General features: G+C 51.9%; 1 protein-coding gene across 4 annotated transcripts in view; it reads left to right on the forward strand.

The window, feature by feature from the left end:
* Window positions 1–25152, forward strand: part of LMO1 (LIM domain only 1) — a 44325-nt gene that overhangs the window by 15456 nt on the left and 3717 nt on the right. For 3 of the 4 annotated variants that reach the window (XR_003115633.1, XM_025356891.1, XM_025356890.1), the window contains exon 2: window positions 22634–22847. Coding sequence is in view for 3 of the 4 variants with exons in the window: in XM_025356891.1 (XP_025212676.1) it covers window positions 22634–22847 (214 nt within the window). In the remaining variant the exon portion in view is untranslated. Of the gene's footprint in view, window positions 1–18448; window positions 18652–22633; window positions 22848–25152 lie in introns of those variants that run through there. The other variant, XM_025356889.1, reaches the window with a different exon arrangement.

The raw sequence follows: 25152 nt of genomic DNA on the forward strand, positions 1-25152 counted from the left end.
ACAATACCCACTTATTCTCTCATTGCTGTGGGACAGGAATCTTTACGGGGTCCTCTGCTCTGGGGTTTCTCTCAGACTGTGATCAAGGTGTCACCTGGGGCTGTGGGTTCATCTCAAGATTCATGTGGGGTTGTTTCAAGCTCAGTAATTTAGTTGCTGGCAGAATGCAGTTCCTCACGGGCTGCTAGACTGAGAGCCTCCATGCCTTGCTGGCTGCGGTGGCCATGCCGTATGGGCCTCTCCAACGTGGCTGCCAGCTTCCTGAAAGCCATTGAAAGACAGTGTCTGCTCACAAGAAGAAAGTCTGTCTACGAATCACAGATGTGATGTTTCATCACCTTTGCTGTGTTTCCTTTCTCGGGAGCAAGCCACTAGGTCCAGCCCACACTCAAGGAAGTGGGGCAGATGACATAAGGGTGTGAGTGCCAGGGGGCAGGATCACTGGGGACCATCTTAGAAGGTGGCCTGCCATGAGAGGCCAGCCTCTGGAATAGCAACTGCCTCCAGAGAGAATGCCTCACCAGCTCCATTCCCAGGAGGCCTCCTGGGTCACCTCATGCCAGGGAAGGGCACAGATGTCTCAGAGTCTATCATTTCATCTTCACAACACCCTTGGGAGGCTAAGAGGACAAATACTAGCTCCATTTTGCAGAGGACTAGGTTGTGTCCAGAGAGGAAAAGATGCTTGCCTGGGATACCCCAGCAAACTGGCATGTGGAAGAGTTCAGGCGAGAACCAGGCCCTGCCTGCCATGAGCCTGGGGAGGTGGCGGTAAAGACACTCGCGGGCCCTCCCTAGCTCTAGCTGTGGGAGGGATGGTGCTGAATATGTGCGGACACACACACACACTCTCACACACACTCACTCCCACATACATGCACGCACACTACATGCCCACTACACACCCCCATACACACCACACACACCTATACACACACATATGTTCACATACACACATTCACACACACATGCACACCCACCCACACAGACACATGCACTGTCTCTCACACACACTCACACACCACACACACACACACACACACACACACACACACCTGGACCAGCGCTGGGGGCTGCTGGATTTTGTTCTCACAGGTGGTCAGTTTTCCAAGGCTGGGACGGCCCTACAAAGTCGCCCCAGTGGGGTCTATCACCCCAGGTTCTCCCTTCTCAGTCCACCGGGATGATACCCGCAGAGGAGGTGAGGGTGGTTCCTTCCTGAGCCAGCCTCCCCGCTGCTGTTGGATTGAGGGCCCCACCTCTTTCCTGGCTGTTACAGGGGCAATGGAGGCGGCGTTTTGAGGCAGCCTGGGCAGAGGTAGTGTCGGCAGTTCCTCACGTGGGAGCAGGGTGGAGGAGGCTCTCCTGCGGGCTGAAGCACTCCCGTAAGCAGGTTGGTGGGCACGGGGCTGGGAGCCAGAACTGCTGCATCCACATCCCTGCTCTGCCACCACCTCACAGTGTGTCCTTGGGCTGGTCCCTTCCCCTTTCTGGGTCTTGGTTTCCCCATTTGCATTCCCAGAGTGCCTGCCGGCTTCATACCCTGTGGCGTCGTCTATGGAGACATGACTATTGGGGAATGGGTGTGGCAGGGCCAGGCCAGCAGAAAGGAACTCCCAGTGAGGTCTCTTTCTCTTTCATTGGTCTCCTAGGGTCGGGACACACAGTTTCCCAGGTGAGAGCATCTGTAGCCCTCAGCCCTCCACACTTGGTCTTGTCACACTCAATCCAGGTGGAAAGCCCTGCCCCCTGCTGTTTGCAGGTAGAGTCTCAATTAGGAGGCAGAGGGGACCCCTGGAGTAGGTTCAGAGACTCGAGGCCAGTGAATGGAAGTCATAGCCTTGGACTGAGAGTACCCCAGTCAATTACATCCTTTTATGGCTGGGGAAACTAAGGCGCTAAGAAGCGTCTGCCTCCTTTCTCAGCTGAGTATCTCTGAGATACTTTCTGAGTAGAAATATCTGTGCCCAGCAGACGCTGCATCCGATTGGCATGGGGCCTTGAGGCTGCACCCCAGCTCTGTCAGTCAGAGGCCATCTCTTCCAGGCAGCCGCTCTCCCCCAGCCAGAAGCTGTTTCCCATCCATGAGGCATCTTCTTGGCAGGGGCCAGGGCTCTGGGGAGCAGTGGGCAGTGGGCAGGGCTCCCTCAGGCACCTGGTTCCAAGCTGGCACTCCACCCAAATGCAGAGTTCAATGCTTTGACCTGCCTTTGTGCCCTGAGGATGTTTTCATGCTATTCTTTGATCCTCAGAGTGCTTATCAGATCACTGCTAAAATATGCCTTTGACATGAGCATAAGATCTCATTAGTATTATTGAGATATTATTCTCCAAAAAAAGATCCACGAAAAAATTAAAATTGGTTGAAATAATTAACACAAAGTAAAACTGGCAACAACTAAGACTACACCTGGTAAAGTATGTTACCGACTAAAAATTGACAGAAGAATCAAATCTTCCTGAGAAGTTTAGAGCTGGTGACGCTGGCTCGGGAAGCATTTTCTGGCAGAAATAATTGCCAGAAAAGAATCCCAACAGCGGCAAAAACTCGAATTTGTGAGATCTGATGTGAGCCAAAAGCTGATCATAAGCCAATAGTCACCTTTAACAATTTAAAAATAATTGATCCCAATGAATATAATCTCCACAAAATTCAAAAAAAATGGGGAAGGGTGAAGAAATGGTTTAACACGAATGAATAGAAAAGTGATCAAGGAATTAATTGACTTAATGAAGCTCATTAAGAGTTACTTTATTGATGAAAAATTCTCAGTGTTGGTATAATTGTTATCAAAATGTAGACGTTAAGGGCTAACCCCTACTAGTAGATGCTTAGTAAATATTTGTTGAGCGGATAATGAATGAATGAATTTACAGGTGAAGGAGGTCAGGAGAGGATCAGAGAGAATCAAAAGGATTCCTTTGTCCCAGAAAGAGGACAAGGAACCCCAGGTTCAAGACTGCAGAGGCCATTGTGACTGGAGCTTGGGGCATCATCAGTGAGGCTGCAGGGTGGTCAGGGCTGGCAGCGCCACATTGTGCAGAGCCTTGCAGGCCGTGGGTAGCAGTTCCAGTTTCCCTACATCCTCAGGGGGCGCATGTGCAGGTTTCTTACATGTTACATGGGTATATTGCATGGTGGTGAGGTTCAGGGTATGACAGATCCTGTCACCCATCAGTGTCTGTTGTTCCCATCTTTATGTCCATGTATACAACAGGACACCTTTCAATGGCTTGAGGTAGAAGCAAGATTCTTGCTCAAATTTACATTTCATTAAGACCATTTGGATTACTCTGTGGAGAGCAAATGGGAGGGGATAAAACTAGAGGCAGAGAAAGCAGCAATAATGGAGAGGGAGGGGTTCTTTTTCAGCTGTACAGACGGACCTCTCCCCATCCCTCCAGCTTCAGATGGCCCCACGCTCCTGCCTGCCTCCCTTCAGTTTCCTCCAGTGCTTGCAGACTGGGTGTGTGCAGGGTGAGGCAGGTGGGGGTCTGGGTTGGTCAGAGGAGGCAGTTGAGGTTTAGGAGAGGAACTGTGCTGAAGCTGTGGCCTTAGGAATGGGAGCTCATCTGAGGTCTTCTGGTGGTCAAGATCCTGGCTGGAGCTGCTCAGCTCCCTGTAGCGGGGCTTGAACTTGTGGCCAGAGCTGGAGTTGAGCTCCAGGGAAGGTAGACCAGAGGCCCTGGCTGCAAGCCTGTCCTTGCCCAGCTTTGTCCCTGAGGCCCTTGCTTGCCCAGCCCAGCTTTGGCTTGAAGGCTTCCCCAACCCTTCACTTCCTCCTCTGCTGCTGTCATGACTGGACCATGATTCTGGCTTTCTAGGCTCTAAGAGAAGGAGTCAAAGACTGTGGGCCTGAAGCAGGTGGGAAGACACCAGGACTGGGAGGTAGCAAGTCCAGACCTATCCAGCCACCCGATGGTCAGTCCCTGACTCCTCTGGCCTCCTATGATCTGTCTGTAAAGTGTTTCTTGGCCCTCCCACTCTGGGCCAATGTTCTTTCTCCCGACTAGCTTTCATAAAAGCTGCTGATTCTGGGAAAGAGGCATGGCTCAGGGTCTCCCTACCCTTACCTGTTTCTACTCTAGTCCACCCCCAATTATATTCAACTAGGATCAGTCTAGAGAAGAGCAGAACTTGTTTGAGGCCTCAGAGCACCTCCGTGTGGTCTGGGAACTATGCCTAAGGTCTTGCCTCTGCAATGAGCTGTCCCTCAGGGGAGAGGTCTGTATAGTGGTCTGTCTGTAGACTCAGGTGTCTATAGTGGTGCATGGTACCATTCCTGCCTGGTTGCCCAGGGTCTGGAGACCCAGCAGCCCACTCCATGCTGTCTCAAGGGCACACACTCTTCTCCCTGTGGTCCATACTACTGGGAATCCTGCCCTCCCTTCCATGGTAAAGGCTTTGGACTCACTCTCCCAAGGAGAGAGAACCCCCAAGAGCACCAGCTCAGATACATGCAGATGTGAAATCTTTAGAATTCTTTGAAAGCGACAGCAGCGGCATGAGGACCTGACCACTTGCTGCAGGGGTAGCTGTCTTTTGACTTGGTAGGTAACAAGCATGAACTGTGGATTTCAGTCCTGCTCTGCGGTCCTCTGACTGTGGGCTCTCCGGCAAGTCTTGCTCTACCACCCACTGCTACTGGGTGTTATTGGGCAAACCACTTCACTTTTCTGAGCCCTGGTCACATAAGTTAAGACCCAGAACATCCTCCCTGTCCCCTGCACAGAACTCAAATGAGAGAAAATGTTTTCATGTGTTTTGGCCCACCCGAGGAAGTGTTGGTGAGAACATAGTGGCTGCATAAAGGGAAGGGCACTTGCAACATGCGCTCCTGCCACCCCTTACCTTGAGAGGGCTTCTCATCCCTGGGCCTCATAGAACTTTGGGAGAGAAATTTAGAGAAGTTCAAGGGTAGTTTCCCTGAGGAGCAGCTTCCCAAGACAGCATTTCATGCTGAATCCGTGTAGACTCAGGGAACTAGCCTCATGACTAGAAAATGAGCTTGTGTCCACTTGCTTCAAGGCCCAGATAGTCCTTTCAAGTGACCAGAGCTGTCCTGTCTCCTCCATAGGGCTCTCTCCACTGCGGGAGAATTGGAGGCTGGTCTGCCTCTGCAGAGATGAGGCCTGAGCCGCTGTGACTACTCTCAGTCTATCCCTGTTCATTCCCAACTTGGGGGCAGGCAAATGCCCATGCCCCCGTGCAGCCCCAGCTCCCCCTGCTGACCAGGATGCTTCATCTTTTTGGGTCATCCTCTCAGATTAGCTACAAAGGGTACTGTCCCTAGTCTGGGCATGGTGCTCTCCCCTTCCAAAGGCAGCCTCGTTGCTTTCCTTCCTAGCCTCGTGGCCTGGATCTAAGCTGGCACATCCCTGTGCCAGGTGGGGCTCACAGGCCCTGGGAGAGGGCAGCATCCCTTACCCAACCCTGCCTGGGGGCCTGGAAGTCCTCACTATGATGCTATTCATTATGCATGTACCATTATGCACATACTGTTATGTACTTGTGGTGTCCAAAGTCGGACAAGCTCAAGGTCCTGAAGGAGGGACCCCTCTGCCATGGGCATGCTCAGTTTGCAGGTAGGGCATAGTCCTTGAAGGATGCAGAAATTTCAACAGAGACCTGAGAAGACAAAATGATAATGCAGTTGTGGAAGCAGATGGGCCAAGGAGAGTGATGGATCCAGTAAGGTTTCAGTTTCTTGGGGAGCAGGGCTGGAAAAGTGGATAGAGTCAGATTTCTGGATGTGGGGGTCTGGGGAAGGAGGTAAGGGGGTGCTATGGAGCCCTTTCATCACTTTCATCCCAGCAGGGGCATGGAGTGACCAGGGCCTGCCCCCTGTGAGGCTGGCCGTGGGGCCTCCCAGGTCCCCCCACCTGGCAGTTTCTAGCTGCCACAGGTTATTGCCCCCCTTTGCTGACCCCAGAACTGAATATTTTATGAACTGGTTTCTCCTGTTCTCAAAGGAATATTTATATTGTTTTTGTTTGTCTCATTTTATAATAGCTTTATTGATTTATCATTTGCATACCACAAAATTAACCTTTTTAAAATATATACTTTAGTGGTTTTTAGTATATTCACAGACTTTTGCAATCATCACCACTATCTAATTCAAGAACATTTTTATCACCTCAAAAAGAACCTTCACCCCATTAGCAGTCACTCCCAATTCCTCCCTCCCTGGCAACCGCTAAACTACTTTCTGTTTGTATAGCATTGCCTATTCTGGACATTTCATATAAATGGAATCATGCAATATGTGGTTATTGTATCTGCCTTCTTTCTTGGCATAATGTTTACAAGGTTCCTTCACGTTGTAGCATATGTCAGTACTTCATTTCTTTTTGTGGCCAAATCGTATTCCATTGTATGTATATACCATGTTTTATTTATTCGTTTGTCAATTGATGGACATTTGGGTTGTTTCTGTTTTTTGGCTGTTCTGAGTAATGCTGCTAGGAACGTTCATGTACAAGTTTTTGTTAAGACCTATATTTTCATTTTTCTTGGGGATATACTTAAGAGGGGAATTGCTGGGTGATACAATTTCAATGTTTGTCCCCTCCAAATCTCATGTTGAAGTGAGATTCTCAGTGTTGCAGGTGGGGACTGGTGGGAGGTGATTGGATCACGGGGATGGCTTCCTCATGAATGGCTTAGCACTATCCACTTGGTGATGAGTGAGTTCTTGCTCAGTTCACTCAAAATCTTGTTGTTTAAAAGAGTGTGGCACCTCCCCCATCTCCCTTGCTCCCAGTCTTGCCGTGTGACTTGCTTTCTCCCCTTCCTCTTCTGTCATGATTGGAAGCTTCCTGAGGCCTCACCAGGAGCAGATGCTGGAGCCATGCTTGTACAACCTACAGGACTGTGAGCCAATTAAACCTCTTTTCTTTACAAATTACCCAGCCTCAGCTATGTTTATAGCAACACAAGAACAGACTAACACACTGGGTCATATGAAAACTCTGCGTTTGGGGATATTTGTTTTTAAATTCAAATGAATAGTACATGAGTATTTAGGAGAGAAGCCATCCTTAGTTGTCTGGGCTTCTGGAAGGGAGGCGCCCTTAGCTTGGTACTGAGGTTCATTGGCACTTTGGATACGTCTTTTGCCTGCTGGCTTCAGTTTTCTGATCTATGAAGTGGCGTTAGTACTGATCTCTGCTCACCTCAAGGGCTTCTGTAAATAATTACTACTTGCGGGCCGGGCGCAGTGGCTCATGCCTGTAATCCCAGCACTTTGGGAGGCCGAGGCAGGTGGATCACAGGGTCAGGAGATCGAGACCATCCTGGCTAACACGGTGAAACCCCATCTCTACTGAAAATACAAAAAATTAGCCAGGCATGGTGGCACATGCCTGTAGTCCCAGCTCTTCGGAACGCTGAGGCAGGAGAATGGCATGAACCCGGGAGGCAGAGCTTGCAGTGAGCTGAGATTCCGCCACTGCACTCCAGCCTGGGTGACAGAGCAAGACTCTGTCTCAAAAATAATAATAATAAAAAAATTACTACTTGCATAGCATGTCATAGATAGCAAAGGACTTCTGCTTGCTTCAGGTACTTTCATTCTTCAGCCCTGCAAGTTGAATGTTATTGCTCTAGTTTTGCTGATGAGGAAGCCGAAACTCAGAGAGGCTAAATGACTTGACTGAGTTCACAATGTGGGTCGATGGCAGAGCCTGAACTTGAACCCAGACTTACCAGAGTCCAAGTCCCTGGCCTGAACCCTTGCCTCAGATGTGTCTCTAAGCAAAGCAGGGCCCAGACATGGCCAGTTGTAGGCTCTGAAGCAGAGCATGCTATAGGAGAGAAAAGGATGCTACAAAAGTCCATTTTTAGCTGTGTGACTTTAGTTAAGTTGTTCCACCTCTCTGAGCCTCAGTTTCCCCATCCACAAAATGGAAGCAATAATTATAACTTATAGCACTGCAACAAGGACTTGGGAAGATGCTGTACATGAAGTGCTGGGCATGATGCCAGGCACACAGAAAGTAGCTGGTAGAAGTTTATAGGGCACACGAGGAGGGGTGAAGAGGATGTAGGGTACTGTGGGACTGTTGGGGAGAAGTGGCTGGCTTCTGGGCTGGTCAGAGCAAGCTTTAAGGAGGAGACCTCACTTGGGCTGGCCAGGAAGGTGAGCAGAAGGTGGAGAGTCCCCTGGGAAGGCCCAGTGTTTTCTGACCTGGTGCTGCTGAAAACCACGAGGGGTTCCCAGGGTTCTCAAGAGATTTCCCATGTTGGGAGTTTGTGGACAAGCTCTGCTGGTGCCCCCAGCCCTTACCCCCAGGCCAGCCTGCAGATGCCTGAGAGGGGGGCTTGCGTGACTGCCTCAGTTAGCCCGAGCGGTAATAAAACACTTTAAATTTATTGTGACATTTGGATTTAATTAAAAAGTACACACTTAGGGAAGTAGAACATAATGGGGAGAGAGGCAGTGTGGCTTTTCCCCTCCTTTCTTCCCCAAACTAATTAGCATTGTATTTTAAATTGTTTATGTGCCGCTAATCATCGTAATAAATCATTTATACTGAAAAAGACACACTCGGCTGTGCCCGCCTTGCGGGTTCTGCTCACAGGGCTCTATCGCGAACAAATTGATCTGGAAGTGAATTTATTAACCACTAGGGAAGAAATCATTAGTGCTTTCTCTAAACATTCCCCAGGTACGCTTTATTGCCACAGTTTATGCTGTAACTAAGAGGAGCATTATCAGGTCCGTGTTGTAATTTCCTTGCAAAGCCAGCAGCCCACTCCCAAGCTGGGGGCTGGGAGGGGCTGGGAGGGGCTGGGGAGTCCCTGCCTCCTCTCCTATATGTGATCTGGTGACCCCAGCCTCCTTTCCTGGTGCTCCTTATTCCAGAAAGGGCTCCCTATAAAGCCCCTGCAGGCCCGAGGCCTTGGTGGCTGCATTCTGTTGTCTCTTACCCACAGGGTGGTTCACACTCATTCATGTTTATGTGTCAGGAGTATGGCTTAAAGTTGGGAGCTAGCCAGGGGTTTGGAAAACTCTGGGGCTGGGGCTGAGGGAATCAGTGATCTCAAAGAGTCTTGTCATAGACCAGCTTCCCCACCCAGAGATGGTGAATGCACGCACTGTGAGCTAATGATAGGCTGGGAGGCACAAATGGGGCTCAACAGGGACCCAGGCAGGAGTGGGAGGCTGCAGCCGAAGCTGCCAGGAGCATCCTCTATGGGCTCATGCCTCCAAAGGCCTTCCTACTGCAGGCCTGGGGCCTTCTCAAGGGTTTGGCTAGAGCAGTCTGTTCTGGCTTGGTGAGGCCCACTGCCCTGTGCCTCCTTGTCCACCTCACCTCGGTGCAGGGCCCAGGCAGTACTTGTACTCCAGACGTGGTCTGACAGATGACAGACAGCATGGCTGTCAGCTCCCTGGCTGCAGACTCTGTGCTGTGGACAATGCGGCCTGCGGCCACACCAGCTTGCCCAGCAGCTGGCCCACCCTGCTGACTCTCACACAGGATGACACTTTCCCTTTGCACTTGGGGGCTTCAGACCACTCTCACTTTACAGGGGCTGCACGGCAAGACACACAGCAGGCTTTCTCCCACCAGGTTTCCAGAAGAGACATTCACTTCTGAACAAGGATCTTCTGCCTGGGAGCCCATGGCTGGTCTAGGATACAGATCCCAACCTGTCTGATTCCAAAGCTCATATTCTAAATGGCTTCATCCACGGTTGCTCCCTGAGCCTCCTCAGTCATGCGGGAGGCTGAAGGGAGATCTGGCCCACGTGGGCCTTGCTTTCAGCATCTCTCTCTTATCCAGGTCTGAAAAGAAGTACTGAAGCAACCCCCAGGGCTTCAACAGGAAGCCCTGGGGCAATGCCTCAGGCAGGCATCCCAGAGGCAGTGCTGTCTCAGCCACAGCCAAAGGGGTTCCCATCCCTGCTGCTCCTGGGGGTGGGGCCTGGAGTCTCCCTCCTAACCCCCAGCCCTTCCTCCCCTCACCCAGCCCAGTGGCTGGCAGATGGGCTCTGGCAGCTTCAAGAAGGAAGCAGGACCCATCAGCTGCCTAGGCTCAGCTTGCTGGGAGGGTCCCCTCTTTGTGCCTGGAGAACGCATTTAAAAGTTTGAATTCAAAATTGATTTTGAAGGGCCCTAATCTCCCATCCCCTGGTGCTCGCGGTGTGTCTGCAGCTCCTGCCAGACTCTCGTTTTCTGGTTCAGCGCGCTGGTGCTCACGTCCCTGATGCTGTGAAATTGAGACTCGTCTGAGAGTCCATGTCCTCCTCCTCTATGGAGATTGCAGGCCTCCTGGGAGCCCTGTTTCATTAGATGGGTGACGCGGGCTTTGAGGGTGCCCAGGGAGCAGCTGAGTTGCTGTCAGGAGAACACAGATTCCAGATGCTTCTCCACCGGTCCCCACAGCTGTGCAGTTTCAAGCGGCATTCTGTTAAGGAACCTAGGGGCTGGCTCCAGCAGCCCAGGATGGGATGGGGGTTGGTGGAGGCTACAGATTGAGAAAGGCTTGGGCCTGGGGCTTTTCTGTAGCAAACTGCAGGGGCCGCTTTCTCCCACTGGCCCCCGGAGACTCAGACTATGCTGACAGGGAAGACCCTCAGGTAGGGAGTTGGGAAGGCTAGGTCTGTGCCAGGGGTGGAATTACAGAGACACCTGGTCCTCCTGAGGGTTGAGATGGGTATTTATGTGTAAAGGGAGGCTCGCAGTGGAGGCAGGGGCTGGAGGATGTGTTTTTGCTCCTCTTTTATCTAAAAGATAAAGGGTTTATATTTGCATGAGAACTGTCGTGCCTCAGCTGGAGCCCTGGGATGGCTTCTCAAAAGCCTGGATTGTGGCAGCCATGACCCAGGAGCTGCTGTGGTTGAATCTGCTTTGTTCGTTAGGGCCACATAGCTACAGGTACCTAGGGGGTGTGGCACAGGGGCAGCAACAAGCCTGATTAAGGCTCCATCTCTGGCGGCCCTGCCTATCTGAATTGGCCCACTCTGGCCAGCAGACTCTTGCCAGTAATATCTGGATAGAATCCAGTCTCTTCATGCATGAATTGAACTGATGGCTAAACAATGACTGCTGTGGGGCTCAACACTGGGAACACAATAGTGGACAAGACATGTAGGGCCCCAAGAACAGCCTTCATGGGGCTTTTGTTCTTAGGAGAGTACCCAATCAGAGTGTTTTTTTTTTTTTTTTTGGAAACTCACAGAAAAGTTAAAACAATGACAAATTGTGATGAAAAACTCAGAAGGAAATTACTGAAGTGTGGGGAGCTCATTTAAATAAGGAAATAAGGAGGTCAAGAAAGGCTTCTCTGAGGAGATAACATTTAAGCTGAAGCTTGAAGATGAGAAGGAGCCAAGTATATGCAGAGGCAGAGGCAGGGAAGGGTGTTCTGGGACGGTAATAGCATGTGCAAAGGCCCTGAGGCAGGAAGGAGTTTGGAGTGTGGCTGGAGCACAGTGTGCGAGGGGAAGGCAGACACCAGACCACATGAGGATGTTACAGACTGGATGAAGAGTCTGGATGTTATTCTCAGGCCATTGGATGTTATGAAAGGGTTCCAAGTTGAGTAGTGACCTGCCCTGGTTTATCTGGAAGATCCCTCCAGCTGCCGTGTGAAGAATGGGCTATGGGTACCAGACATCATGCTATGCTCATAGTGCGTCAAGAGACTGTGATGGCTGTGGAAATGGAGGATGCAGGTGGGATGAGGAGCAAGAGTTGGCAGGGAAAAGGGTGAGGAGGATGGAAGTCTGAGGACGACACTGAGTTTCTGGCCAGAGCACTGGGTGGATGATGGTGTGGGAGGAAGTCTGGGTGAGGGTACAGGGGCGAGGTTTGGGGAAGAAATCAGGAATCCTGCTTTGGACCTGTTGCTTTTGAGCTATGTCTGAGACTCTAGAGACAACCAAAGAATGGAAAGAAAATGCCAATACCCATCCCAGAGAAGGTGAACACATTACAGATAACGATGCAATTAACGTAAGCCTCATTCCAAGTGACAAACTCCAGTGAGCACATGCAGCTTCTGATGTTTCTAAATTTCCCCCACTAAAGAACCATAGAAAATTATGTGAGGCTGTGAGAGCAGACTGCATCACACCTGCTCCAGAATCACATCCAGGCCTTCCTGCAAGCTCTCTATGATGTGAATATTTGTGCCTCCCCAAAATTCTTATGTTGAAGTCCCAACACCCAATGTGATAGTGTTAGGAGATGGGGCCTTTGGGGGTGATTAGGTCATGAGGGCAGAACCCTCAAGAATGGGATTAGTGCCTTCTTAAAAGGGACCCCAGAGAACTCCCTTGCCCCTTCTGTCATGTGAGGATGCAGCAAGAAGATGGCCATCTAATGATCCAAGAAGCGACTCTCACTAGACATGGAATCTGTTGGTGCCTTGCTCTGGACTTCCCAGCCTCCAGAACTGTGAGAAATGAATTTCAATTGTTTATATGCCACCCAGTCTGTGGTATTCTGTTATGGCAGCCTGAACAGACTAAGACAGTCCCTTAGACTATTGCTATTGCCCCACACCAGATTCAGCTTCCCTCAACAAGGAAGATCTGTAGGGGATGTGTGGAAACTCCTCAGTCCCTTTATGTCATGGTGGGTTCAGGCTTTAGATGCCGTATTCCTAAGGATAGATTATTCTTCGCCAAAACGCACTGCAAAAATGTAGCATATGAAGCTTCCCACTTTGTACTCCTGCACAGGAAATGGCCCCTCTGGGGGGCTCTGGGGATCAGCGACCCAACCTTTCCCTGACAAGGGGTGTTTTGTATTCCTGCAAGGAGTGTTTCAGAGCCGTCTTCTTTTGGTAGGGTCCAGATTGGGTCCAAGTGAAAGTTCACTTTCCCCATTGCTTGAGGAAAAGATGATGTGATGCTGCCTCTGGCCCTGGGACACAGCAGGCAGGGCATGGATGCCTCCTGGCCAGCAGCCTGGATCTGCAGCCTCGCTTGGCCGCTGGTGGCTTTATCCTTGGGCAAGTTGATGATTTCTCTGCACTCAGGGTCATGACAAGCATATGTTCCTGGTACAGAGCAGGCACTCAGTAAGGGGTAATGTGGTTTGAACTGTCATCCGGTTGAACATGACTACGGTGGCTGCAGGTGCTAGGGGTGCGAATGGACAGTGCTTCCCTTAGGCCTTCCCTCCTGTGATGGGCTCTAGCGTGCAGGAGGAGCTTGGCACTTAGAGCAGGCAAGCATTGCTGGACTTCATCCTGAACCAGTCCCCTCTCCAGGACCTCTTCTGCTCCAAATGTCTCACCCTGAGCTGGGCCTGTCTCCAGGACCTCTCTGCTCCCCGCCCTACCCATCCCCTCATTCACACACAAGGCCCTGGCTGTTGGTTGAGGCTCCTGCTATCATTATAGCCCTGGATCTGGAGCCCCCAGCCCAACCTCCTCCTGAGGACATGTGCCATCTCAAGGCTTCTTTGTCCTTCTCAAAGCTGCAATGCAGACATATTGGCTCTAGTTCTACATGGCCCACTGCTCCCTTCCCAGCCCTGTGCCCTCTGTCTACTTAGTTTCTGGTCCATGTCACCTTGCTGGCTCTGCCCAGAAGCCCTTTCAAGATCCCACAGCAGTCATAGCATTTGAAGGACCAACAGATGAGTGGGAAAGTCCTGTGGTCCACCCAGAGACAGTGCCCTGCATGGACAGTCATCCCTCTTGGTTTTAGCCCAGGCCCTGATCTAACCATGGCCCCAGTCCCGACCGCAGCACCATCTGGCATCCAGGCTGCACTAGAGAATCCAGGATGTGCAGGGAGGCCCTGGGCGTGTGCTGGATGGGAACTTGAACTCTGGAGTCTGACAGGCCAGGATTCCAATCTCTGCCCTGCAGTCTTCTAGCTACATGACCTTGCATGACCTGAAACTTCCCAGGCCACTGTCTTCTCATCTGTGAAATGGGAGTAATCATTTAGGGCATCAGAGTTAATATGAAGATTCACTGAGACAACACTATAAGATGGTTAGCCCAGCACCTGGCACAGTGACTGCTGAGTAAATGGTGGGGTTTATGAAAGGCATACAGAGCTCTGATGAGGGCATCTCCATCTCAGCTCCTTTTTTAAATTGGGTATCACATATATGCAGTTAAATGCACAAGGCTCAAATATTCAGCTCAGTGAATTTTTATACAGGTATGTACCCATATGAACACTCAGATCAAGACATGGGACATTTTCAGTACCTCGGGCTCCTCGTCCTTCTCTCAGTTGATAATATGTCCCCCACCTCACCCCAAGTAACCATTATTCTGACATCAGATCAGTCTTGCCTGTTTGGGAACTACATATAAATGGAATTATACAGTATGTACCTTTTTGAGTCTAGCTTCTTTCATTCAATATTATGTTGTCTGATTGACCCAGGTAGTGTGTATTGGTAATTCATTCTTTTTAATTGCTACATACTATTCCATTGTACGAATATACCATAATTTATTTTGTTTTACTGTTGATGGACATTTGTGTTGTTTTCAGTGTAGGACTATTAAGAAGAAAACATCAATGAACATTTTTGTGCATCTGTTTTGATGGGCATAAGCTCTCATTTCTGTTGGGCATATACCTAGGAATATAATTGTTGGGTCATGAGATACACCTAAATTTTCTCAGCTAATTGCTTTATGCTACTATGCCAAACATTGTTATAAGTACTTCATGTTCATTATCCAATTTAATCCTCAATCCTTTAAAGTGGGCTATCCTCATTTAGCAGGTGAGTAAATTGAGGCAGAGCTGGGAAGTGCCAAAGCCAGAATTCTAGCCAAGGGTGTGTGTCTGCAAGGCCCACAGTCTCAGGGCCTACACTACCCCGCCTCTTCTCACAGACTCCCTTGAGGGGTAAGCAGCACCAGAGTCAAAGGTGCCAGTCCCTCCACTGAGCTGACCGCCACCCCATGGGCTGAACCCAGCCTCTCAGCCTTCCTCTCCCTGCCCTAGTGGGGAGCTGCAGGCCACAGGAGCCCCTGCCTCTCTCCCTCATCCTCATAGTGAACACGCTGCCTGCAAGTGGGTGTGCAGAGGGGCGGTAACGAGCGTGCTCTGGGTGGCTGTAGCCGCGCGTTTCAACAGTTGTTCTCATTGGCTTTTGATTCCAAATGAGTAGGAAATGCTATTAGTTCAGGCCTCGCCTGCCGCATGGCAAGGCCCTGGAATAGGAGTGCAGTGAGACGAGAAATTGTGGAGATAAAACTGGTGTGAAATGGAGGCCTTCTCACAAGGCTGGATGTGTCCATGCGAAATGAAGTTACTTCTGAGAAAACGAGATTTAAAGAGATTCTGCAGAATTAGATTACACTTTCAAATTTCCTTATTAAAGAGGATTGATGCCTAGGAGGGGCTGCTGGTAGGCTTGGTTTGGGATCCTACTCTGCAGTTCCCAGGCCTGGGTGTGGGCCCAGGCGGGCAAAGCACCTTACAGGTGATAGGGACTCAGACCCCCAGGACCCAGAGAGTGAGTCTCCCCACCTCCAGAAGCTGAAGTAGGCATGAGGATTGTGGGACTGAACTTCTGGGTAATGTCTGATGTTGCACGTGGGTCCATGAGGGTAACAATAAGGGTTCATGCTCTTCCAATTCCTTCCATCTTCAGGTCTCTTACTTGTGGGTTTTGTTGAAATCAGAGCTTGATTCTAAGGGCTGTTCCACTTTTTGACACTGTAGTCTTTTAAGAGACTAAACGTGCATGCAGCTGCTTGTGCGTATGTGTGCATCTGTGCATAAGTGTATATTTACATGAGTGCACCCAAAAGCGTGCTAATACACACACATGCACGTGTGTGCTTAGACGCATGGGTATGTATTTTCATGCAACTTACTGAGCACCTACTGTATGCCAGCACTGTGCTGGAAACTGAAATAAAACTGTTGTGGGGAGAATAAAACAGATACAGTCCCTCCTCACATGGACCTAGTGTATGTGTGTGATCACGTGGACATGGGGAAGTATTTGTGTGCTGCTGTGCATGTGTCCTGCAGCTGTGTGGTGAGCATCTGCATGCTTTTCATGTGTCTCCTAATCTCTGTGAAGTCTCCTGCTTGGGTCTCAGACCCCCTCAGCATGCGGCCCTGCAGCACAGCCCCCCTCAGCATGCGGCCCTGCAGCACAGCACCCCCCCCGGCATGCGGCCCTGCAGCACAGCACCCTCAGCATGCGGCCCTGCAGCACAGCACCCTCAGCATGCGGCCCTGCAGCACAGCCCCCCTCAGCATGCGGCCCTGCAGCACAGCACCCTCAGCATGCGGCCCTGCAGCACAGCACAGGAGTCAAGTACTTGGGCCCTAGTGATAGACTGCCAGGGTTCACAGGCCAGCTCTTTCTCCTACTAACTGTGATCAGTTAGCAAGCTTTCTTGTGCCCCAGTTTTCCCATTGTGAAATGGGGGTCATAATGGTTGTGGGTACAGCTCTTGGAGGCAGAGCACTGGGAGGTGCTCAGTCACTGTCATCTCCCTGCAGATTGCCCAGTGCAGACTCCCTACTGGCCCCAGAGGAGGGCTCGGGTACCCATGGTGAGAAAGGGAAGCCCCAAAGCTGCAGTAGCAGCTGTGTTGTGCTGTGTGAGCTCTGGAGAGGGCCTGCAGCTCAGTCTCCCCAGCCCAGGCCAGAGAATGCCTGGGTGCTGGTTTGGAACCAGTATTGAGGCTTGTTGAGAGATTATGAGAAATACCAAGGGCCATGCACAGTGATTCACACCTGTAACCCCAGCACTTTGGGAAGTTGAGGTGGGAGAATTGCTTGAGCCCAGGAGTTCGAGACCAGCCTGGGCAACATAGTTGAGACCTTGTCTCTAAAAATAAAATAAAATAAAAAAAATTCCTCCCCCGAAAATTTAGCCTGGCTTGGTGATATGTGCCTGTGGTCCCACCGACACAGAAGGCTGAGGTAGGAGGATCTCTTGAGCCGGGAGGTTGAGGCTACAGTGAGCTGTGACCACATCACTACACTCCAGCATAGAGATAGAGGAAGACCCTGTCTCAAAAAATAAAAAAGGCTACACCTGCCTCCAGGGCTCTTTCCAGAGCAGCCAGAGGGTCCTGACCTGGAACTGTCACCCCCTGCATGGCCACAGCAACTGCTTCCCACACGGCTGGTCACTGGAACAGCCTGTTGGACAGATACGGTGGCTTCCTTCTACACATACTTGCACTGACCACTAGACTGGCCTTTTGGTGGAGCTGGACTATGGCCAGTGCCAGGGTGACTTTAACCACAGTAGAACAATCAAATCAGTTTGTTGCTCCTCAAAATAAGTGTCTCTCACTATCCTGTCCCATATATTGAGGAGGGTGACACTAATCAGAGTTCACATTTTACTGTGGCCTTAGACCTTAGCACATCACATAAATTAACTCCGTTCTTCCTCATGATGACTCTGAAATGAGTACTCTTTTCACGCCCATTTTACAAAAAAGAAAATCGAGAAAATGTGAATTAAGGTCACACAGTCAAAAGTGTCAGACAAACCCACATTGGGAGATATTCCATGAAATGACTGGCCTGTACTCTTCAAAAACGCCATTGTCTTGAAACACAAAAGAAAGGTTTAGGAATTCTTCCAGATGTAAGTAGACTAAACTTGACAACTGAATGCGATGCAGGGCCCAGGATTTTTCCATAAAAGATATTTTTGAAGAAATTGGTAAAACCTGAATGAGGTCTATAGATTAGATAATAACATTATGCCAATGATAATTTTCTGGTTTCAATTATTGCACTGTGGTTATATAAGAGAATGTCCTTGTTTTCAGCAAAGCATTTGCAAACCAGAAGTATTAGGGGATATAGAGGCTTCCTGTTTGAAACCAACTCTCAAATGATTTAGGGAAAAATTATAGGTAAGTTGGTAGGAGTAGGTAGAAAGATGGTGGATAAATCAAATGTGGTAAAATGTTATATGCAGGGAATCTGGGTGAAGGGCTTACAGGTTATTTTTTCCACTATTTTCTAATATTTCTAATATTTTCTAATATTTTTCTACTATTCTTGCGAGTGTCAAAATGATGTCAAGAGAGAAAATGTTAAAAAGAAAGCAAGTGCTGAGCAGGGATGGTATCCTGGGGTGAGTGTTAATACTATCAGTTCCTGTTCACTGTGCCCTGGGCACCAGACTCTGTGCTATGGCCTCATGTGCATAACCTCATTCTATCCTCACCACATTCTGAGCGGAAAGAGACCATTGTGGCCCCCAGTACACACGTGCCAGTCAGAAAGGTGGGAGGATTTAATCCAGGTCCCCCAGCTCCTTGGAGCAGTTCCCAGACTTGAAACTAGGCTCTCTGATTTCAAGGTCTGAACTCTTAGCCTCAGTCCCGCTCTTGATCTGACCTTTTGGGGAGAGTGGGCATGGGCAGGACAAAGGCATTTCTGCCTGGAGTAGTACAGAGTGAAGGCCCTGGGACACAAGCAAAGAGGATCTATTTGCTGGAGGGAGAGGAGCTGTGTTCCAGGATCCTGCAGGAAGCAGAGCCAGCAGTGCCAAGCAGGACACACTGGCGTGTGGGAGGGGCTGCAGATGCCCAGTGGAGTTGCCAGGGTGTGGCTACAGTGGCTCCAAGCAGGAGAGCCACAGGAAAGAGCCTGGAGTGACCTGGGACTGGGTGAGGTCGATGTTCTGGGCTGGAAGACTGGCCTTGGAGGAGCTCACTGGGGTAGGTGTCCCCCCAGGGTGCCGTCCAAACCAGAGGCACTGGTAGTACTGGAACCTGTGGGCTTGGCAGTTTCAGAAAGTCCACGTGCTGGAGCTGAGGGGCAACTGGGCTGGGACAGGTGGCCAGGAGTTGCTGGGGACTTGGGTCTGGCCTAGTGGACTACTCTGGGGTCCATGTGAAGATGAGGGCATTTCACCTCCCTGCTGGAGGAAGAGAGTGGGAGGGGCAGGATGACCTCTGGCAGTCCCTCCCCGTCACCTGGACTGTCTGGCTTTCCCCCAGATTAAAGAGCGGAGGGTGAGTGTCTGGCAGCCAGATGAGTCAGACTGGGAGGCTTCTCTCCGAGCCTGGCTGCCTCCTTCCACCAGCAGCCCTGCCTCCACCCCCTGCTAGAGGTAGGGGTTGGAGTTCAGCCTGTTTCCCCTCCAATGTCGTTCCCCCCATGTCCTGAGACTTAGGGGTGACCCTGGGTTGAGTGGACTCGTTTATTCTGTTGGGCGCATGCATCTGAGTGTGTGCCCAGGCGTGCGTGTCGGCGCAAACATCATCCGTTGTAAAGTATCAGTGTTTTCATGGGTGAGTAGTAATTACTGGGTAATGCTTTAAAACCTTTCCTGAAGGAGCGCAAAGCCATTTTTTTCTAAAGTCAGGAGTACATTAAAAGGATTACCATGTAGATTTGATTTTTAGATAACACTAAAATGGATCCCAAATGGACTTCAGCAAAGGGATGCTATCTCCTTAATGGAAAGTACATGGCCTGAGGCTCAGGTCCCAGAGCCAGGCTGGGGAAGGAGGGAGGGAAGAGGTGTCTGCAGAGGGGCAAGCTGGCGGATTGGGTGGGGGGCTAGGTGGGAATGGGGGAGGCAGAGCAGGAGGGAGGGCCCTGACCCTGTGGGGAGCTGATCCCTCCATCTGGGGAACAGGAGACTGCAGAGCCCCTCCTGAAAGCCCTTCCACCTTTCCAGCAGTGTTTTCAAGCCTCCTGGATCAGCCTGGTGAGAGCAGACACAGCATGGATGCCCCATGAGGAAGGAAGGCTGTCTCCACTGTTTTGTTTGACCCCCCAGAGCTCTTCCACTCTCCTGTGAGAAGCAAGGGATTGCTTCACTTTTTCTTACGGGCAGATGAAGGAAGTTAGGCCCAGAGAGACCAGGGGATATGCTCTGGACCCCATAGCCAGAGGACTGCAGACCTGGAGTCTGGTCCCAGGCCCATCCCACGGTGCTGTCCTGGCTCAGGCTTCCCCCAGGATGCCAGCCTTTCTTGCCAGGGGGTCTCTAGACCCAAGGGTCTCTAGATGCTCTGGGGCCTCCTCGGTACACTTTGGCAGAAGCTGTGTGGCTTCTATAAGAGTTTTCCAGAGCCAGGAATCAGTTCAGCATCCCGGAAGAGGGGTGTCCAGGTCTTAAGGTAACCTGCCTGTGCAGAGGCCAGCCTGGGCACAGGCAGCAGGGAGGGGGACTTGTGGCAGCTGGTAGCTGCACCCCTCATGGCTTCCACAGGGCCCTGTAGGTGTCAGATCCCTTCAGTGGAGAGACTGTCGACTAGTGCTGGAGTTCTCAGCCCTGCAGGAGCCAGGACAAACATGCTAGGGTCCGAGCTTGGAAGACCAGCCTGTCCAAGAGCCAGGGTAGATGGCAGAGAGAGTGGGACAGCTGCTTCAAGTGCTGGGCTCTCTCACTGTCTCCCTTCATGCTGGGCTATAATTTAGTGGGCTAGGGTCTCCCCTGAGTACAGAGGTTCCAGCCATTCACCCATGTTCTGGTAATAGCCCAAATATAGAGTCCTGGGAGGGGCTCAGGACCGCTGGGAAGGGAGCCAGGCCTGCCATGAGCCTGGCTGAGCAAAAGGAATGTGAACCTTGTAGGGGCTGTAGTGGGGGCCTGGCCCAAGATCTTCCCAGTCGGTTTTTGAATGCATAGCTCTGTTGGCTGCACGCTCCCTGCACAGGGCCTAGGGACAAAGGTCCTGCCCATGGAGCCCTACCCTGGTCCAGGTCCTACCCTGGGAGGCCCTCATTTCCCCATCCAGCTATTTTAACTCCTCCCCCATGTCCCCACACCTCCCTGTAGGCCAGGACTTGGAAGGAGCCTTGCAGACCCCTTCAGTTCTCAGGGGTACCTGCTTCCCAGCTGCCCTCCTTCGGCTCTTTCAGAGCTCTGTGCCAGCTGGGCCCTGCTGGAAGAGACACAAGCAGGCCCGAGGACAGAGTCATCCTGTGCCCCATCCGTCTCTCAGACCAATTAACCTTTAGAACTGCATTAAGGAAATTAGGCAGCAAACTCCCCAGCTAACAGACAGGCCCTGCGGGGACTGGACGGAGGAGGAGGAGGAGGGAGCCCACTGGCCCTGCGCACTGCAGCCTGTGGGTGAGTGTCTGCTCCCCAGCCTCACCTATCCAGGAGAAGTCTGAGGAGCCAGCTGGGCTGACAGTGAGCACAGGAGAGGGGAAGGAGCCCTGGGGCCAGCTTGACGGTGGCTGACTCAATGCCCTGTAACTGTCTGAGCCTTAGGTTCCCCATCTGTAGAATGAGAGCATTTAACTGGAAGAACTCTGAGGGCTCTTCTGACCTTACATCTGTGGATTCTGAGACCAAGGCCTCTTGTGGCTGGTCCTCCCCTGATGCCCAAGGAGGGGGGAAGCAAAAGGAAGGGAAGCAGCCTAACCGTTCAGACTCTGGGTTGGGGGTGGTGAGGAGGGCTGGGAATGGGAGGGACACCAGGGGATGGGAGGAAGGCCAGAGCCCTGCAGAGAGCAGGAACCCTTTGGAGAGGACAGGGCCAGTAGAAGGACTGACTCCAGGGGAGTGTTGGAAAGCCGGGGAGGTGAGGAGGGATGGGCCCCTATCCAGCCTGCACCTTGGTCAGGAACAGAGCATGCACACCCTCCCTGTCTTCACAAGGATTCTCAGGCAACTCCCACAGGCCTGTAAAGTCAGAGAGCAGGGCTTCTGAGGTTCTCTCCACTTCCCTCCCAGCCTCACAGGTCCACATGGATGTCCAGGCTACTGGACGACATCTGTCCCCATCTCCTCCTCAACTGTCCCTGTGGTCCCAGGAGAAGGGAATAGGAATCCATGCCTCTGTCACTTCATGCCCACACCTGCACATCCTGCCTGTGTGTGAGGGGTGTGCGTGAGCACACATGCTCACCTGCTGCGATGGGAGGCTCTGCTCTGTGGTGAACATCATGTTGGGCCCTTTGTACTTGGTGCCTGTGTGTATGTTGGGAAGCCAGTATGGGTGCTGGGAGGTGCTGATGGCTGAGAGATCCTAATCCTGGCAGAATGAGGAAGGATCCAGAGGCTCAGAGCCTGCCCTCCCCCAGGCCAGGGCAGGTGAGGTACGAAGCATTCCCAAGGAGAGCCCCAGCCAGGCCCTGCCAGCTGCCCCCTCTTACCTGCCAGGAGCCCCAGAGCCTCTGCTCCCTCCTGGGAGTGTCCCAAGAGTGTCTCACTTCCTTCTTGATGCCTTCACAGCTCTACATGGATAGACCAAGAGGCTGTAGCATTTCAGCTGGAGAAACATGAGTTGGCAAAAAGATCTGGGGGTTCTAGAGGATCTCATGGGCCTGAGGAGACTACATTTCTTAGGCTTATTGCTGAAAGAGCCATTGCGATGGTGGCTTCACATGGCGAGCTTCAGCCTTCTCCGGGCGAGACCACACAGGGGACAGAGGCCAGGGTGGGGAAGAACAGCTCAGGGAGGCTAGGCCTGGGGTCTGTACATGCCTTGGAGCAGAGCAGCCTCTGGAGGGACCTTCACAGGACCAGGGAAACAGGCTGTGCCACGCAGCCCAAAGGGCAGGACCCAGAGCCAGGGAAAGAGGTTACTGGGGAGAAAGCGAGGGCTCCTGGGAGCCCCAAACCTACAGGGGGCAGCAGAGAGAAGCAGTGAGCTCCCCATTCTTGGGGGATATTCCTTGAGGCCCAGAGCTATGGGGCCCATCCTGCGTTCCTGTCTGTCTGTCCGTCTGCAGGCGTGCCGATGCTCTCCGTTCAGCCCAAAGGGAAGCAGAAGGGTTGCGCGGGCTGTAACCGCAAGATCAAGGACCGCTATCTGCTGAAGGCATTGGACAAGTACTGGCACGAAGACTGCCTCAAGTGTGCCTGCTGTGACTGTCGCCTGGGCGAGGTGGGCTCCACCCTCTACACCAAGGCCAACCTCATCCTGTGCCGACGCGACTACCTGAGGTGGGCTGCCGACCCCTGGCCTCGCAAGCCCTTGTCCTGCTCAGAAAGCCCCCTATCCTCAGCCCTAGTGTAACTGTGCCCCGGCCCTAGACCGAGTACCCTGTGTGCCCCCCCATTCTTGACTGTCCTGCCCCTGCCCTGCTTGCCCCAGATACCTGAGGGAAGGCCCAGGTCTTTATGCCCTTGGACTCAGTGCTCAGCACAGGTTCAGGGCAGGCATTTGTAACCTGGGGCTCCTAAGTTAAGCTTTCCGAGGGCCCCAGCTTTGCTCCCCCCACCACCCCCCACCCCTGCCTTGGCCAGGTGCTTCTGACCCACCTGATCTGGAATCTGGGAGGGGATACTTCAGAGGGGCTTTGAGAACAGGTGTGGAAGCTTTGACTTCCCCGGGCCCCTCCTCCCTAATGCAGTCTTCTTCCCTCTCCCAGTGCCCAACTTTCCTTTCCAGGTGGTCCTTGGGAACAGGCGTCCATTTGCCCAGGGAAACTGGTAGGCAGCCATATCCTAGGAGCAGGGCCACTGATGCTGGAGCTTCAAGACCTGGGTTGGAACTAGCTCTGAGCCTGTGGCTCCTAATCTTCTCCTAGCCTCAGTTTATTTCCCCGTGAAGGGTGAAAGAACAATGCTTCCCTGCCTTGCATTCCTCTGAGCTCTAACTCACCCTCCCTACAACCTGGATCCTATTCCCTGGGGCTGCCTCCCCCAGTTAACCCTCCCTGAGGCCATTTACGACATCAGCAAGGCTGGAAGGAGGCCACAAAGCAGGGCCTTGGCTGAGACCCAGCACCTGCATTTGGCTCTGTCGCAGGCTGCTGGATGGTGGCCGGGCTTGTGGGGAAGGAGGGCTCATCGCATTCATTAACAGGTCAGGGCAAAGGCTTCATGGGGCTCCCTCTGCCTAGGTCTGGGCATGTTGCAAGGGGGAGGTTATCAGTGGAAGCTCCCCCACTTCCCCAAAGATTCTTTGACTGACCTGCCTGCACCTTCTCTCTTAACACCTGCATTTAAAAGTGATGTAGTAAAACAGAATCTGTGACTCAATGCTCCTTGCCAGGGCTGGAGGGGAGAGGCTGAGGCCAGGAGCAGGGGTTAAGGAAGAATGTTCAGACTAGGCATGGTGGCTCATGCCTATAATTCCAGCACTTTGGGAGGCCAAGGCAGGCAGATCGCTCCAGTTCAGGAGTTCGAGACCAACCCTGGACAACATGGTAAAACCCTGTTTCTATAAAAAACAAAAAAACAAAAAAAGAAGAGCCAGGTGTAGTGGCTGTACGCCTGTAGTCCCAGCTACTCAGGAGGCTGAAGTGGAAGGATTGCTTGAGCCCAGGAGTTTGAGGCTGCAGTGAGCTGTGATCGAGCCGCTGCACTCCAGCTTAGGTGACAGCAAGACCCTGTCTCAAAAAAGAAAAGAATGTTCCTGGGGATTCACCCCTTGAGGACCTAGAAGGGGCCTCCATGTCTGGAGGTTTAGGGCATCACCTGGGGGCTGAGCCTACCAGGTTAGGACAACATGGCAGACCAGCTGATGGGTCCACTTGACTTGGAGAGAGAGGCCCACAGTGCAGAATGGGCTTATCAGGAAAAAGCACCCACAAGCATACAGGGCCCTGCCAGCTACTAGGGATGGAAGGTAATTTTTTTTTCCTCTGGCAGAGGCAAGGAATGACTGTAGGACCAGCTAGACCAGTGGGCTGGGATGGGAGCGTGGCTTCCTTGAGCTGCTCAGGCCGGGAGAATGGCTGTCGAGAGCCTGCGCCCTCTGCAGCAACTGTTCCTGGGCTGATGGCAAGAAAAGCCCCTCTTGGCAGGCAGATGCTGTGGCCCAGCCTTTGTCTGCCTTAATCTGAGCCACCAGGCAGCTCAAGCTGATGAATAATGGAGCCAAGCTCATCTGCAGGCGCCTCAGCTTGAGCTGGACAAATTGGGGATTAGAGGGGCCCCCCTCTTCTCAGCCTCCTTGCCTCACTTGGGGCTTGCTCTGTCTGTGTGTAGGAAAGAAGCAAGGAGGAGCTGGGATGGCTCAGACCTTTGGGACATCCAGCCAAGGGCTGGCCTGCGTGGGGAGGGAGTAAACTCCCTGTCCCTAGAGCTTTACAGCCAGCAGATGAGAGGAGGGATGCCTGCCTCAAAGAGGCATTTGTGCCAGATGTCCTTGGTGCTTCCTTTGGGCATCAGTTCTGTTTTACAGCATCTTTGAATAGCATCATCCATCCCTATTTTACAGAAGGATAAACTGAGGTTCAGAGAAAGGAAAAAAAAAGGGACTTAGGCAAGTGAAACAGTGAGTTTGTCATGGAAAAAGGAT

Source organism: Theropithecus gelada, chromosome 14, assembly GCF_003255815.1.
Source record: "Theropithecus gelada isolate Dixy chromosome 14, Tgel_1.0, whole genome shotgun sequence".
NCBI classification, from domain to species: Eukaryota; Metazoa; Chordata; class Mammalia; order Primates; family Cercopithecidae; genus Theropithecus; species Theropithecus gelada.